Here is a 15,240-nt window from a genome sequence, read left to right as displayed (position 1 = left end):
ACAATTAAGTTGCCATAACACTAGTTACAATAATTCATTTGCATTTGCTCTGTGCTGTTAACAGTACATTAATGCAGCATTTTAATTTTATTGCCTTGAGAGGACAGATAACTTAGGTAACTACTGTAAACTAAAAAGATGTAAAATAAATAAATATGGGAAAAGTATGTATATATAAAAATGTTAAAATATGTGAGCTCTAAAAATTTATTAATTTAACTCTGTTTATAAAAAAATAGTGTGTTTATGGTGTACTTTCTCTATTTTTCCTTTTGATGACCTTCTGAATTTCTTCTTTTGATAACCTTCTGAATTTCTCCTTTTGATACCAGTTTAAAAGACGTCAGAACCAGCAGTTACTCAGTTTTTTTCTTGGACCTGCTCCAAAGAAGCTTGTTTTGTTTCTTTAATCTGATAGTGTTCTCTTAGTATTCCCTTTGGATACATGTAGTGCAGCGCATGCCGGTGTGCTGTTTGTAACTACATGCATGTGTACAGGCTTCTTGCAAATTCTGTTTGGTGTTGTAGTTGTGGGTCCCACAGTGCATGTGAGTTTTTCTGTCTCTTTCTCCATCAGCATTCAGTGCACGGGTTTCACCACTGGAGAACTTCCAGTGACTGTGACGTCTTCAGAGCTGCATGTCACCCAGGTCTTCACTACAATAGCTGTTTCCTACCTGGGTCTTACAGGCAATTTCCAGCTACAGGAAATGACAAAGTTGGTAGCTTGATGAGAACTGTTGTCTTGGAACCAGCAGAGATTGAGGACAACTGTTCACTGCTAGCAGCCTTAGAGGCATAGAAAATGGAAAAAAGGAAGCCAAGTGCTACTTGGATGTTGTTATTTAATGAGATTAAAGTTCAAGGCATCGTTTTTTTCCTAAAATGATCTATCTTAATGATACTTAGGTTTTTTACTTCATATGAAAATATTAACAACATTAATATGCTGTCAGTTTGTTTGCTGTATTAAATCTTATAATACACTATTACTATTTATTTGTTTGTTTGTTTGTTTTATTTGCCAGAGGGATAATAATATAATAGGAAAAAAAAGACAGAGATAGACTCAGGGCATGGAATATTTTCAGATTAAAAAATTCCACGTAGATCATTCATCCTGATCTGTCCTATGCTATATATTTATTTTACTGGCTTCTAAGGGTGATTGCTATGGCTTCAGCTTATCTTGCTCTAGCTGGTAATGATACCAGTGTACTCAGCAAATACTGCATATGTTTCTGTAGCTACAACTCAAACTGAACTCCTCAGAGTTGAAAGAATCATAGAATCATAGAGTTGTTTGGTTTGGAAGAGACCTTAAGGATCATCTAGTTCCAACCTCTTCCATTAGACCAGGTTGCTCAGGACCACATCCAGCCTGGCCTTGAACACTTGCCAGGATGGGGCAGCCACAGCTTCTCTGGGCAACCTGTTCCAGTGCCTCACCACCCTCATGGTGAAGAATTTTTTCCTAGTATCTAATCTAAACCTACATAGTCAATTCAGCTGTTGGGCCATATTCTCTTCCTTGCTCACAGCCTGGTCTGAAGACTAGTGAAGCTGAGTTTCTGCTCTGACTTGTAGCTGTGTGGGATTCAGAAATGACAAGGAAGAGAGAAGCTATGTTGTGCTGGACAGGACCCAGGAACTCAGAGATTTTCATCAGAGCCTTCTATGGGCCTCAAGCTGCTTAATTCTTACGTGCTTCTTCTGTAAAAATGAATTCAGGGGTTTTCTCCAGCTTTATAAAGCGTTTAGTATCTGTGTATATTTTCCAAAGCCACAGTGCTACAATTATCATTAACTTACAGCAAAGCCCTTGGGTTTTAACTGTCCATAGCAACTTAAAAAGTGTCCTCAGCAGCTTGTTGTTTTTCTTCTCCCAAAAAGCTGTGTCTATTTGAAAAATTTCTGGATATTTCAAACATATAAATCCTACATATTTTTTTCTCATTTTAATTTTTCCCCATGATATAATTTAATTTATTAGTGAGGAAAATGTTTCCGTTTCAAAATTTATTTCCATTATCTGAAAAAAAAAGTGGTTTTGCAATAGTTAATAAAAAGAAACATTATATTTACTTTTCATGACAAAGTTTCAAAAGGAATTAATGTTCTTTGATTTATTCTTGCTCAGTGTCAATATCAGGCTGCTAGATGTTATTAAATTGTATAAAGTAATTTTTCTGCATTTCCACAGAGCTGCTTAAGCAGCAGTTGTGTTCACAGATAAATTGTCCCCGATCTACTTGACCAATATGTCTCTTTTATTTAATGATTTAGAGTCTGTCTGTGGACACTTTGCCTTTCAGCATGTCAGAGCATGGTGTTTAGTAGTGCCAAGGTTTTACAGGTTATTTAGGTAATGGGACAGGGCAACTGAGATTTGGGATTTTTTGAGTGAAGGTATAACTTTGTTTTCTCCCTCATGTGCGTAATAACCAAACTAAGACATATTTTTGCTGCTATGAAATGAACTAACAGTGGTAACTTTAAGGATTTTGTAATAGATTCATGTTATCAAAGGACCCTTATGCAGGATTTCTATGTGGCTACACTTACGAGTTAAACAGTAGCATTCCAAAAAAATGGAGAACTTTATTATTAAAAAAACCTACTATTCAAGTATCAGTCAGAGTTGTGATCACTATCAGTAATGGCACATTCATTTTTTTCCATTTGCTTATGTAATTCTGTTTTTCTGTCTTTCTTTCTTACAAGTTCACATAATGCATTGTCTCCAGAAATGAGATTTTCAGACCACCCAGAAAGGCGTGCCTGGGTGTGCAAAGGGCTGCTACTTGCCTGGATTTGTTTCAGGCTTGTGTATCTGTTGCTGAATTGTGCTTGTTGCTGTTTCAGTTGTAGTGGTGGTTAAATGTGAATTGTACTGTTGGAGACAGTTGGCCTCCTTTTCTGTATTGCAGAGGAAAGGTAATTAAAATGCTTTATTTTATTTTCAGACAATGCTAATGAGGAAGAGTTGGAAAAGATCAAGTAAGGTAACTGTTATTTTTAGCATGTGGTCTTCTGGCTGTTTGTTTTTGGTTTTTTGTGAGTTTTTTTTTGGAACAACTATGATGTTTTACCAAACATGACATCTAGGACTGGCACAGGATTCATTGTCCTTCAAAATGTGTTTTATTGACCTTGTTTTTTGTTTCATCAAATCAAAATCATGAAACAGTTTTTTTAATGTAATCATAAAGCCTGTCAACTTAGTTACAGCATTTTAACCTATCTTGAAGTCATCTGGTAATGGCCGACATGTCCTGATTCCTTTTCTAAAATCTTTATTTCCCATGCATAAACAATTTCCTTTGTTAATAGGAACAAAGAATTCATGCAAAAGGATAACTTTCATTTTCTTATTACTTACTCATTAGAGGATTTGTGTGCTGTTTTCACAGTGATGCTAGTCATCCATAGGTGACAGTCATAGCCATGCTTTAAAAGAGCAGAATGCTTAAGGAATCATTCTTGGTGTCCAGTTTATAGAGCTCTTTAGATGCCTCTTCAAGCAAATTCAGTGTCTGGCTTTTCCCCTCTTAGGAACTGATAAAAAAGGAGCAGTGTATGCTCTTTTCCACATGGGAAATGCTGAGAGTTTTACTATAGTGGAATACAACCAGTTTTTAGCTTTCTTTTTTGCTGTATGTGTCTCCAAAGAGATAAAGAAAATGTATATAGTTTCTTAGTAGTTTTCTGGCCAGTCTTACCTAATGCTGTCATTCTGTTTAAGTTTTAAGCCTTCTTACTATTTGTATTGATAAAAATAAAATTGAAATTTCTTGAAATCTCAAGTTGGTGTGGTAGATCTGGGTTTTTTTGAGATGTTACCGTGTAAAGGTGTTAAAATGAGAAAAAAAAGTGAAATAACTTTGTGGAATGATTGACTTATTTTATAAAGTTATTTGCTTTTCTAGCATATTGATGCACAAATTTAAATAGAAGGTTGTTAACAAACGATGTTGTATATGCTGCTCATCTGACAAATATTTGCACGCTTTTTAATCTTTAAATAGTAAAAGAGAGCAGTGTTCATAATTCTTCGGTTATGGATGGGTTTTTCACAGTTTGCTTCTGGATGCAGGACAATACTCTATCTCTGTTTCCTTTTGGAAATTTCAGAAGCAAAGATATTTCGTGAAGTGATGATGTATAGTATTTTGATTCTCATATGGTTCATGTAACTTCATGAAATATCTAAGGTGCTCAGACTCCTGAAGAGATAAGGAAGAGCTGTGAGAATGGTGAAGGGTAGAACTGTTTTCCATCATGACAGTGATATGTTAACTCTTGATGTGCTAAATATATGTTTGTTCTCATACTTCAGATTACAAATTGACGAAACTATGAGCTTCAATAATCCTGAATGAATGGCACAACATGATAATTGGGAATTCTTCACAGGTCTTCAAGTGAATTATTTATTCCTGTTCTTCTCTGTTACATTCATTTCATAACTTTTCATTCAGTAGTGGCATTTTTGCAAATCGGCCTCCGAGCTGATACTCCAGGTGGAGTCTCACCAGAGCAGAGCAGAGGGGGAGAATCACCTCCCTCAACCTGCTGGCCACACTTCTCTTGATGCAACTCAGGACACAGTTAACTTTCTGGGCTGCAGCAACATATCACTAGGTCATGTTGGGCTTCTTATCTACCAACACCACCAAGTCCTTCTCCTCAAGACTGCTCACAATCTATTCTCTGCCCAGCCTGAATTTGTACTTGGGTTTACCTTGACCCAGTTGCAGGACTTTCCATTTAGCCTTGTTGAACTTCTTGGTGTTCACATGGACGCCCCTTAGTCACAACTGAGAAGCTACTTCCGATTAGTTACAATTGGGCATAAAAGTATGCATTTACTGCCTAAAGCAAGTGAATAAAATTGATTTTTAATTTACATTTAGATAACTATATTTGCTTTAATTCAGCTTTAGAAATTTTTGCGTATACTTTTAAACTGAAAAATAGAATGTATGAACATTTTAAGCAAGAATGAATTGCAAAATGTATGGCTTTCAGCTCCTAACTGCTGACTGTTTTAAAAATTTCTTTTAGAAAGCTTTTCTGAAAATATGTGTGTTCCAGTTGCACAAACTAAATACCAAGACCTATGGCCTTAATAACTGATGCTTTTATGCCTGACTCAAAATATTTACTTTCTGTGGCTCCTGATTTGCATTTTTTGCTGTTTTAAAATTGAAACAAAATGCTTTTCCACTGAAATTAGATGTCTCTTGAGTAGAGAATAAAACTGTAAATAGCAAATCATGGTATAAGTATTGCAGAGACAAACATAAGCATAGAGCTGTATGATATTTCTTAATTCAAGTAATTTACAGTCAGTTCAATCTTTCAACCAGAATCTTTCAGCCAAAATTCTCCGGAATTTCAGAATAGATGGTAGAATTCCTGCATTTGGGTTTTTGTGAAGAATCTTTTAAAACTGAGAAAATATACTTGTTTTTTGTAAGCCATGATGTTCTAGATGTCAGTTTATCAGCTGTAAATGGTGCTTGAAGGAGAGCTACTATATACTGAAATAGAAGTAGAAAAGTCAGAATAGGTACGCCTGTCTGCTAGACATGTGATTATAAAAATTATGCAAATATTTGGTGAGGCTTACATTTGCATTAATTGTATGTGAGTGATAACAACTGACCTAGTTAACAACAAAATCAGCATAGTAACACCTTGGCATGGGGGTTTCTGGGTTCATTCCAGAAATTACAAAAGTACAGGGAGTTTCCATAAAGTATTGGTGGCCACTGTCCTTCTGTGTGTCACATTCACATCAGCACTGGGACTCGGTGACGCTGGTTGTCCAGGGCAGTAACAGGATCATCAGGAGACCCACTGACTTTCACATATTGCAGGCACAGTTTCCAAGAGGAATTGCTGGGAGAAGGACAATGGAGAAGGTTAGGACTGTACTGGCACAGCCTCTCTGACAGCTCCTTCTGCACACTGTTGTCCTCTATAAATATTTCCACTCTTTCCCAGAAAATGCAGGTCAGAGTGAGTGCCACAGCCTCCTTCATACTACACCTGAGCTGCCTCTGGCAAGTGGACTTAAGCCAAATTATTCCACTTAAAACCCCCACAAAAATATATGAAATGCTGCAAAAGTGTGAGCTCTTGTTACTGTAGTCTCATGACAACATTGCTCTACAATGGCAGTATCCAGTTGTTAGAGCAAACACCATAAACCAGATTTAACATGGCAATTATAATGAAAATACACAGGGCACAGGGCAGTGTAAATTTCACAACTACAAAAATTTTTATAAGCTTCACTTACGGTTAAAATATCCTGAAATGTTAAATTTAGTTGATAGAAAATTAAGAGAAATGTTTTTTCATATTGCAGTCATTATCAGTAGCAGTCAATTTACAAAACCAGTTTAGTCACAATGCGCAAACATTAAGAAGGAATCATCATGATCCCACTGATGGCATTTTTGTAAGTCAGTGTCTGTATGTTGATGACTTCTGCAAGGTGTCATACTTTGTATATAGTTTCTAATATAGGAAAAGCATTGCAAATGCACGTGACTGTCCCTTGGTTTTTTTGTCGTGTGGTACATAGAACTAGCGGCTGTATCTATTGATATTCTCAATCTTTATTTTACATGTTTTATCCAAGTCATGTAAGCCTCCTAGAAACTGGGGGAGAAAAATTCTGTTTACTTGAATTTGCAGCAGTCATTTGTGACGCTGGCTTTGATTCACTTTGCTGTATTTGTACACCTATCCTCTGTTCAGTGATGGAGAGAAGTATTGTTCTTTTTTATATTCTTTCGCTTGTTTCTTGATTGATATTTTATTTAAAGCTTCCAAGCCAAAGTTATTTTTTGGATAGAGATGCCATTGCAGGACAGAAAGCTGCATTATTGATTTGGTTTTTAAAACTTTTTAGTAAGTTTGTGGTAGGCACACTTCTGTTTTTATCTGTTGTGTTCAAGGACACAGAAGAGCAGTGTGTCCTAGTGGTGTGTGTACCAAGGAGGAGATTTTGTAAAAGCAGAGTCTGTTTGCATGGGCACAAGCACATGCCAGTGAGTTAGGTGGTACTTTGCAGGGCATGAAGGCTGATCAATGAAGAAGTGAGGTCGTGCTGGGAGAGGACAGTGCGTGGGGTTTCTCCAACTCCGTATGATCTCAAATTCCAAAGGTCACTTAGATACCCAAAGATAAATGTAAATATTTAGGGGATTTTGAAAACCACCTACTAAATGCATCTCTTCTTTTGATGAAAGTAACACTAACTCATTGAGAATGTGGTCTTGATGAACCTGAGGTAAATGCCCGGATTCTGACTAACCCTAGTTGGTTTCCCACCCAGTAATGTTACCCAGATATACATGAACACATGCAAAACATTGAGTCATGTTATAAGGTTATCTTTCAGTTCTGACATTGGCTAACTATATGAAACATACAGACAGTTCTGTATCAAAAGATTTTCTGCTGTTAATGCCCTAGCCCACCCACTGCTCTACATTTAGACAGAATAAGTGGAACACAAATAAAGCCTAAGTTTATCACATCAGAAGATGCTGGGTTTGCATGCTCTTTATAGTAGAAGCATTAAAGCGCAGTGTGGGGATATGAAAATATGTGGGTTTTTCTTTCACGGGTAGCTAGCTGTAAGCATCCTTTGATGTGAAAGATTTCTTTTCAGAAGTCAAATTTTAATTTCCTTTTTGGGAGAGTGAAAGCCTCACTGCATGCAGGCTGCAACTTTCCCACCACCCCTCCCTCTTTGGTGTGTTTAGAACATGTCATACAGGAGTTGCCATGCCTATATCCTGCATATAAATTCTCAAAATGTGAATAATGTGAATAATAATCCCACATTAATGACAGTTGATTATGGACTGAGATTTTGACTTTGCTTCTTTTCATGTTTTGGCATTATATATGAAATATGTAACTCCCTACCTATTTACAGATAAATGAAAGGTTGTGTGGTTTCTTCGTGACTTTTTTTCTGTTTTTGTCAGAAGAATGAATCCAGGCAGCAATAATCATGACATGCTTGCTGAGGGAAAAAAGTTACCTAAGAATTACTCTTGAGAAACATCCTTCATAGGAGAAATTGAGAAAGATACAGACTCATTTCTTTGTTTTATTCTCATGGTTTCCCTTCTGACTTTGTAGTCAACTCACTTTGGGCTGGATTTTACAGACGGTTTCTTAGCTACCTAAAAATGTACCTAGAAATGTACCTGTCTCACACTGTGACATTGAATTCATAAGGGAAGAACTCTAAAAGGTGAAATCAGTCTTGCTTTTTCATTTTTTTTTCATCTCTTAGCTTTTTTGTCAAATTTGACTTGAAATCTAAACATTCCTTTTTTTCATTTTAACTTCCTTCAAGAACCATTGTATGAAATGAGAGGTTATGTTAGTATATGTAATTTCTGAGGATAAATGTGACTTTGACTAGAAGGAAAGCATGTTGGATGCTCTTCAGTCTTGCTTGGAAACAAGAAGAGTGCCAGCTGGAAATTATTCTTGCTGGAGAAGGCCACGTAGCCCATGCCTTTCATGTCCAGGAAATCTCAATAGCTTTAGCTCCAGCAGGCTGTACCCTGACTTCCAGTACATCTCCCTTTTGCTGTGCCTTGGATCTGTGTGTTACTGATAAAAAAGAAAAGAGCGCTGTTGTGGTCTACATTTCCTACCTTGAAGAAGAAACAGTCACAACCAACCCATACCTCTTTTGGTAGCTGCTGCTTTTCTTCCAGCATGTTGAGACATAGGCTCTGCAGCTTCACTATCAGTGAACACTACTGGGCTGTGCAAGGTGCTTTGATCACTGTTGACCACAGAATGTGTCTTTGACTCAGGAGGGCTTCCTCCAGCAGCATGTGAATGGTTGTTCTCGGGGCTCCTGCCTGACTCTTGTAAACTCCTGTCTTACCTGTCTGTCATTTTACCTCCAGCTCTTGGGCATTTAGATCTTGCCTTGCCACCTTTTATGTAAATTACCCCCTACTAGTTATGAAACATCCTACTGGTCATAAAAATCCAGCATGCTTTATAAGGTGGCAGGTGCTCTAATGCAGCAAATTATTTTAAGAGCTGTTGAAAATATGGAATTCAGATTAGATATACTCTCTAAATTATTCAGTGTCTCATTGGTGATGAGTGAAGTAGACAGCGATGCTGTGGTGCTTAAGGTTTACGTCAAAAGAGTTGTGAATGCAAACTCAAGCTTATTTTCCATGATAGTATCCTCAAAATCATGTGGATACCCACTCAGCTCTCAAAAAACCCCCAAGAATTGTGTGTTTTTTTTGCAAAATAAGTCTCAATCACTGCATCTATCCCAATATAAATATATTCCTAAACATGCATGGTCTTTTCTTCTTTCTGTACTCTCATCACCTTATGTTCAGGATAGAGTCAATGTTGATTATTTACTCTCCAGTATTTCTTTTGCTCTAAGCCTTCTAAGAAACTGGAACAAGAATTAAAAAATCTACCACTTCTTTTCAAGTCAGGTCTTTGGCAATATAGACTGTATTCCCCCAATGAAAGGGGTATTTGTGCCAAGAAAAAGTTTTAGTTTATGTTGTGTTCCCAAGTTGTAAATGAAGTATCTTCTCTGGCAAGTGATTTTCCCAGTTGTGCACTAATTTTTGTAGAGTGTCTGCTTTCTGATGTCCCACTGCTGTCACATGTTAAGTTAAAGGTTATTCCAAAGGTTATTCCTTGTTTGCCTTCGTAGAAACAGTAGGTTTGTGAGAAGTTTCTCTGCAGTCAAATCCTTCGCTTCAGGAAGAGAAATCTTTAATAAATATAGTGAAATATTTTGGGAGTAACCATGCTATTTGGGATGAATAACCATTAGAAAACATAAATACATGCCAATAAAATATCTGAAATGCTGCAAAGGGCATGTTAATCAGATTTGCTCCAACCCCAGTGGCCTCAGTACTCACGTATAATACTTCTCTCTGGTGAGTGCAGGTTATAATCCAGGGATTGTTCTCCAGTCTACTTTTTATCATTGTCTCTGGGTAATAAGGTAAAATTCTGCCAGGGACACCTGCACAGCTGTAACCATCCAGCTGTGTTTACCGTCTAAGACTCAAACCAGATTTGCACTGAAAACCTCCTCCAGGGGTACTGGAGGTCTGCAAATGATGAAGCCGGCCATGCAGGCATGATTGCTGAGCTCATAAAGCTTTTGTTACCCAAACTACATTGCAAAATGAAGAAAATGCATATATTTGATATATTTACACCAGCATATATATAAAGACTAGCTTTTTTTTGAATCCTAGAAAGAATAATTTGCGAGATTAAATATTGTTTAGCTATCCAGTGTTCTGATTTATAGATAAAGTAACCTTGAACAAATAAACTTTCAGAATAGAAGGGAGAGCCTTTGGCAACATTGCTTCTCAGATGCACCCAAGACACGTTTGCCTTCTTTAGGAGTGCACAGGTGATTCCCCAGTTCTGATATCTTGTAGGTCAGAGCAAACTGGAGATGATCTTAAATTACTCGAGTTTATAGCCTCTTGCTCACCCAACCCCCAGTGGAGTTCATTAACGAAATGAGCCAACTGTTTTGTGTGTGAATTTTCTTTTAACCCACAAAATCTGTGGCCAAGGGTTTGCAGTCTGCAAGTTTCTGCACAATTCTGAACAAAGGTTCTGCAACGTTGTTTAGAAACTCTTGAACTTATATGGTGGTATTTAATGAATGTTTCTGAGAATACCATGTCATTTTAGAGGGTGAGATACAGGCATTTGTATTATTCCAATGGAAGTTTTGTATTGTCACTGTTTTTTTCTGTTTATTTTAATGTTTCTTCAAGTTCATTCAGTCATATACTACTAATAGAAGAGACTTTGCAACATTTATTTGTATTCTTAGCAGGAGAGGGAGAAGTGAAGCAGAAAAAACACCTTTTTGTTTTAATGCACATTTCCTTAAGTAGCATTTGTTCTGCTTGCTTCTTTCAAAGCATTATATGACATTATCTGCTTAATTGTCACTGTTTTATTTCTTTCCAAGTTATTCTATGGAGTATTGTATACATATGTATTATCCAGTAACTTCAAAATGGCTTAAAGTAGTTGTTTTAAATTCCTGGTGAAATTGAACACTGAAAAACAGGGGAAATTTTTGGAGTTGTGTAAACTAAATTTATGCTTTTGTTTCCCTGAAGTTTCAGACCCAGAGCTTACGTCTCTCAGACCTGCACAGAAAGTCTCAGCTATGGAGAGGAATAGTTAGTGTTACCTTAATAGAAGGTCGTGAACTTAAGGCGATGGATGCAAATGGACTAAGTGATCCGTATGTGAAGTTCCGACTGGGGCATCAGAAGTACAAAAGCAAGGTAATTTTAGCTGTGACTGAAAATGTTTTTGAAATGCTTCATTCCTGTTTGGGATTTTTTAACTTTTATGACTTTCAGTAGTGATGGAGATATATTGCTGTAATAATCAGTTGCCAGAGCACCTGGAGCTTTGAATGTTTCTTTTTATGTCATTATAAACAAAAGTAGTACTAGATGGGGGAAAATGTAGCACTGAAAAATTTGGGTGTACCAAAGGGCACACCTGATATTCTGTACAGACTGTGTTGGCTTTTATTTCTTGCAGGAGTCATTCATGAGAGGGGAGAGATGCAGAGTGATTGTGACAACTACTTTCCAGGCTTGATGCTGGTTGCTTCTTGGATCCTTTGCATTGTCTTATCCTCAAATCATGTCGTGCTTATATTCTCACTTTCCTCTTTGTGTCCTTACAGCAAGTTTCATTAAAATTTTCTTTATGAACTTCACAGGTAGAGAGGATTAATCAGGGAGACAATTTATGTGGGAACTTTCTTGGCTTTCTTGCTATTACTTTTTTATTCCCCTGGTCCCTACTGTTTTGAAAATTGCTGTTTATGGAAGATGCTTGGACCACCAATGATGCACATGATCTTCCTCTCTCAACAGCAGTGGTGACCGCTGTGGTTTTCACAGCCAGACAAAGGAGAAATTGAAGAAGAAGCCAGGAACATTTAGTTGCTGTATTTGCAGAGCTCTGAGCCTGCATTAGTGCCTCTTAATCTGAAATTAGAAGAAATCAAATTTCATGCTTTTGTGAATAAAAAATTTTCATAATCCTCTCTGAATTTTCTGTTGTTTCAAGCCAGTAGAACTGGTGGGTGTAAGAAGTAGTGTTTCCTTAATAGGGAAGGTGCTAGGCTGTTTCTTGCTCAGGACACGTGTGACTACTGTGAATGCTGTTTTTGCATTTTGGTAGAAAAATCTGTAAGCTTTTCGTTCTGCACAGTGTGGTCAGAAGTACATGGACTGAAATCCATTGAAGTCAGAAGTAACCAGACTGAAAATGATTGAGAAAGCTGCTTTCATCTGGGTTTTAAATGAAAGGAAGTAAAATACAGTTTTGGAAAAAAAAAATTTATTCCATACAAAGTAAACCATAGTATCACTGCATCTGTCTGGGATGCTGCAGTATCCCAGTATCACTGCAGCTAGGGAAAAAGGACATGATAAAATTGTTTGTTTAAGTACATACAGTCACCATCTACTTGTCATTGCAAGTGCTTTGTTTTCTTTTGGGCTCAGAGACGCAACTTTACAGCTGTCTCTTAAGAGAGGACATAATTATTCTACAGAGAAATGGCTCCATTCCCAGGGCAAATCGTTTGTTTAGGAGGCTTTTGAAGGTGGACAGGTTGCAGGATTTTGGAGGTTGCTGTTAAGTCAGAGAGGCATGAGAGAACTGGCCAGTAGTCTTTTCCTAATTATACTATTTTTTAGTTCTCCCTGCTTGAGATACTGATACTGCAGACAGAAAAAACTTCCTGAACAGTCTAAAGATCAAATTTACAGTTCAAGAAAGTGTGTGCCTACACTATGCAATATGACCTTCTTTTTTGATCTCCTTTCAGATTGTGCCAAAAACTTTGAATCCTCAGTGGAGGGAGCAGTTTGACTTTCATCTCTATGAAGAACGAGGTGGAATTATTGATATTACGGTGTGGGACAAAGATGCTGGCAAAAAGGATGATTTTATTGGCAGGTTTGTGCAATTCCAGCCTTCTTGTTCCCTGGGGCTCATTAAAATGAGCCTTGCTGTTGAAACTATTTCTTATGACCATTTGGTCTTGCTTTTGTTGTGTGGTTTGTTTTTTTTAAAGTTCGGGGAGAATTTTCTGCAATGTCCCAGTACAGTTTGCTGCATTGATGTAATTCTTTACTTTGATGATGTAAAATAATTTTTACTGACCAGTAGATGGCAGCTTTTACCAATTAATAGATTGAGGCTTTCAAAAAAAATCCCCCATTTAGAGCAATTACCAAGATGCAGGAGGTTCCATACAGCAGCATACAGTTTGGAGGAGAAATAACTCTTTTGACTTGTAATAGATGCATAAGACCAAATTTATGTATCAATCTATTTGGTAAATGAAAATACAGTATTGAAAGACTGCACATATCTTTTGGGGCAAATAAATAAGATCATTCACCTAATTTATATTCAGGAAAAGAAATAGTATGTATTTGTGTGGCTATGCTCCATTTCAAAGAGTAGGAAGTGGCATTAACTGGTAGCTAATCGGGAAAAAACTGTTTGTGCTTTTAGGTTCTGTGAAGTAGCTGCTATTTGAAAAGCTCAGATATTTTTTACATCATACTTTTGTTGATATCCATACAGTCATTATAATAGGATTATAATAATAATTATAATTATAATAATTATTAATCCTATATATTTTGGTTGTTTGTGAGAGTATTGGTTGTAGGTGCTTTCACTAGGGCATTGATACTGTTAACTAGCAAGAATACTCTTTTTTTTGTGATTAAAATGAGGAATGGAAATCCCACAGACCAAGCCATGTATTTTTGTTGTCAGTATGACAGTGTTTCTACTGACCTTTTCCTCCCTCGTGTTCCATTTAAGGTAATGGCTTTCTTTATCAAATTAGGTGAGCTGAATAATATTCTGTGTTTATTTCTTACTATAAATTCTGCAAACTCAAAATGTGTACAGAGTCTGTTGCAAGCAAAAAACTTTAATATCGACAAAAACACTTTTCAAAAATACACACAGTAGGATTTTATTTTATATGATGAAACTCCATGACATATACGGTAGCAATAACTGTTTTTCTGAACTGGTGTAATCATTTAGTCCTATGTTGACATATTATATACCTTGGGAAATTATTCCTATTTTCTTCATTATTTTACCTTCTTATCCAAAAGATGGTGAAGCTTTCATGTGTGATTTTTCATAACACCATCATCCAAGCAGTACTTGCTGAAATCTTGCTGCTCTTGATTTTTGTAACCTCTGTCAGTGTATGTATAGTCCCTCTTAAGTTTGTCCTTTCAGATACTCTCTGATTTCACCTTCTGTTGGTACCTTATCTCTGGATAATGCAACCTGCAAACAAATTCCTTCCCATGAAGATTTCCATGAAAAACCGTCATTTGTCAAGCTCAATCTGAGCTTCCCTCCCTGATATTCTTTTCCGGTCATTGTGGATAAAAATCACCAACACCTGACAGCTCCACTTAACACTGACTTCTCTTTCCCAATTTCTCCTTTAAAGGCTGCTTCGAAAAACTGGAAATACCTTGGTGCACACATTATGACTTGCTCTTTGTGTGTGTATGTGTGTTATGATAAGTGTAGGTTAATTTTTAAAAGCATGGCTGCGTTGTGCTCTGTGACTAAGGCTCTATGGCTCTCAAGGCACATGTATATTTTAATTCATATTCCAGAAGAAGTGATAATGAGGCTGTGGGAGGGAAACAAAAGACTTCGTGGTAGCATTCTAGCATTGGTCAAGAATGGAGAGTAATTCCTTTCATCTTCTTGCTTGAATATTGTGCATGCAGCAGCTGTAATATTATATAAGAATATTTCTATTAAATGCAAATGAAAACAATTGTTTCTTGAAGATGTCCTGCTTGGCCAAAGAATAGTTAGGGAGAAGGCACACTTGATTGAATAGATCCTATTCATTGAGGGAAAGAGCAAACCAAATTGAGAAAACAGAAGAAAAGGTTTCCCAGGTGGAAGGTTGAAGGGCCAAATTCCAGGATCTTCATGGAAAATAGTGCAGGAGACCTGTGTTTTTACTCTACTGACCTCAGTTACTGGCAAATTCTATTCCAAATCAGAATGCCATAAACTCTCCTGGAATAATACCGTGTTTCAGCTGCACTTTTGTGAAATAGA

General features: G+C 36.9%; 1 protein-coding gene across 8 annotated transcripts in view; it reads left to right on the top strand.

Moving 5' to 3' along the window:
• The window catches only part of MCTP1 (multiple C2 and transmembrane domain containing 1), a 177,056-nt gene that overhangs the window by 39,083 nt on the left and 122,733 nt on the right, over nucleotides 1-15,240 (top strand). For 7 of the 8 annotated variants that reach the window (XR_001873544.1, XM_017807237.1, XM_017807235.1 and 4 more), the window contains exons 6-8: nucleotides 2,967-3,005; nucleotides 11,202-11,372; nucleotides 12,941-13,071. Coding sequence is in view for 7 of the 8 variants with exons in the window: in XM_017807237.1 (XP_017662726.1) it covers nucleotides 2,967-3,005; nucleotides 11,202-11,372; nucleotides 12,941-13,071 (341 nt within the window). In the remaining variant the exon portion in view is untranslated. The remainder of the gene's footprint in view (nucleotides 1-2,966; nucleotides 3,006-11,201; nucleotides 11,373-12,940; nucleotides 13,072-15,240) is intronic. The other variant, XM_017807236.1, reaches the window with a different exon arrangement.

The sequence above is a fragment of the Lepidothrix coronata genome, unplaced genomic scaffold, assembly GCF_001604755.1.
Source record: "Lepidothrix coronata isolate B3197 unplaced genomic scaffold, Lepidothrix_coronata-1.0 Scaffold18, whole genome shotgun sequence".
NCBI classification, from domain to species: Eukaryota; Metazoa; Chordata; class Aves; order Passeriformes; family Pipridae; genus Lepidothrix; species Lepidothrix coronata.
The sequence above is the reverse complement of the archived record's forward strand: the minus strand, read 5'-3'. Positions and strand labels throughout refer to the sequence as shown.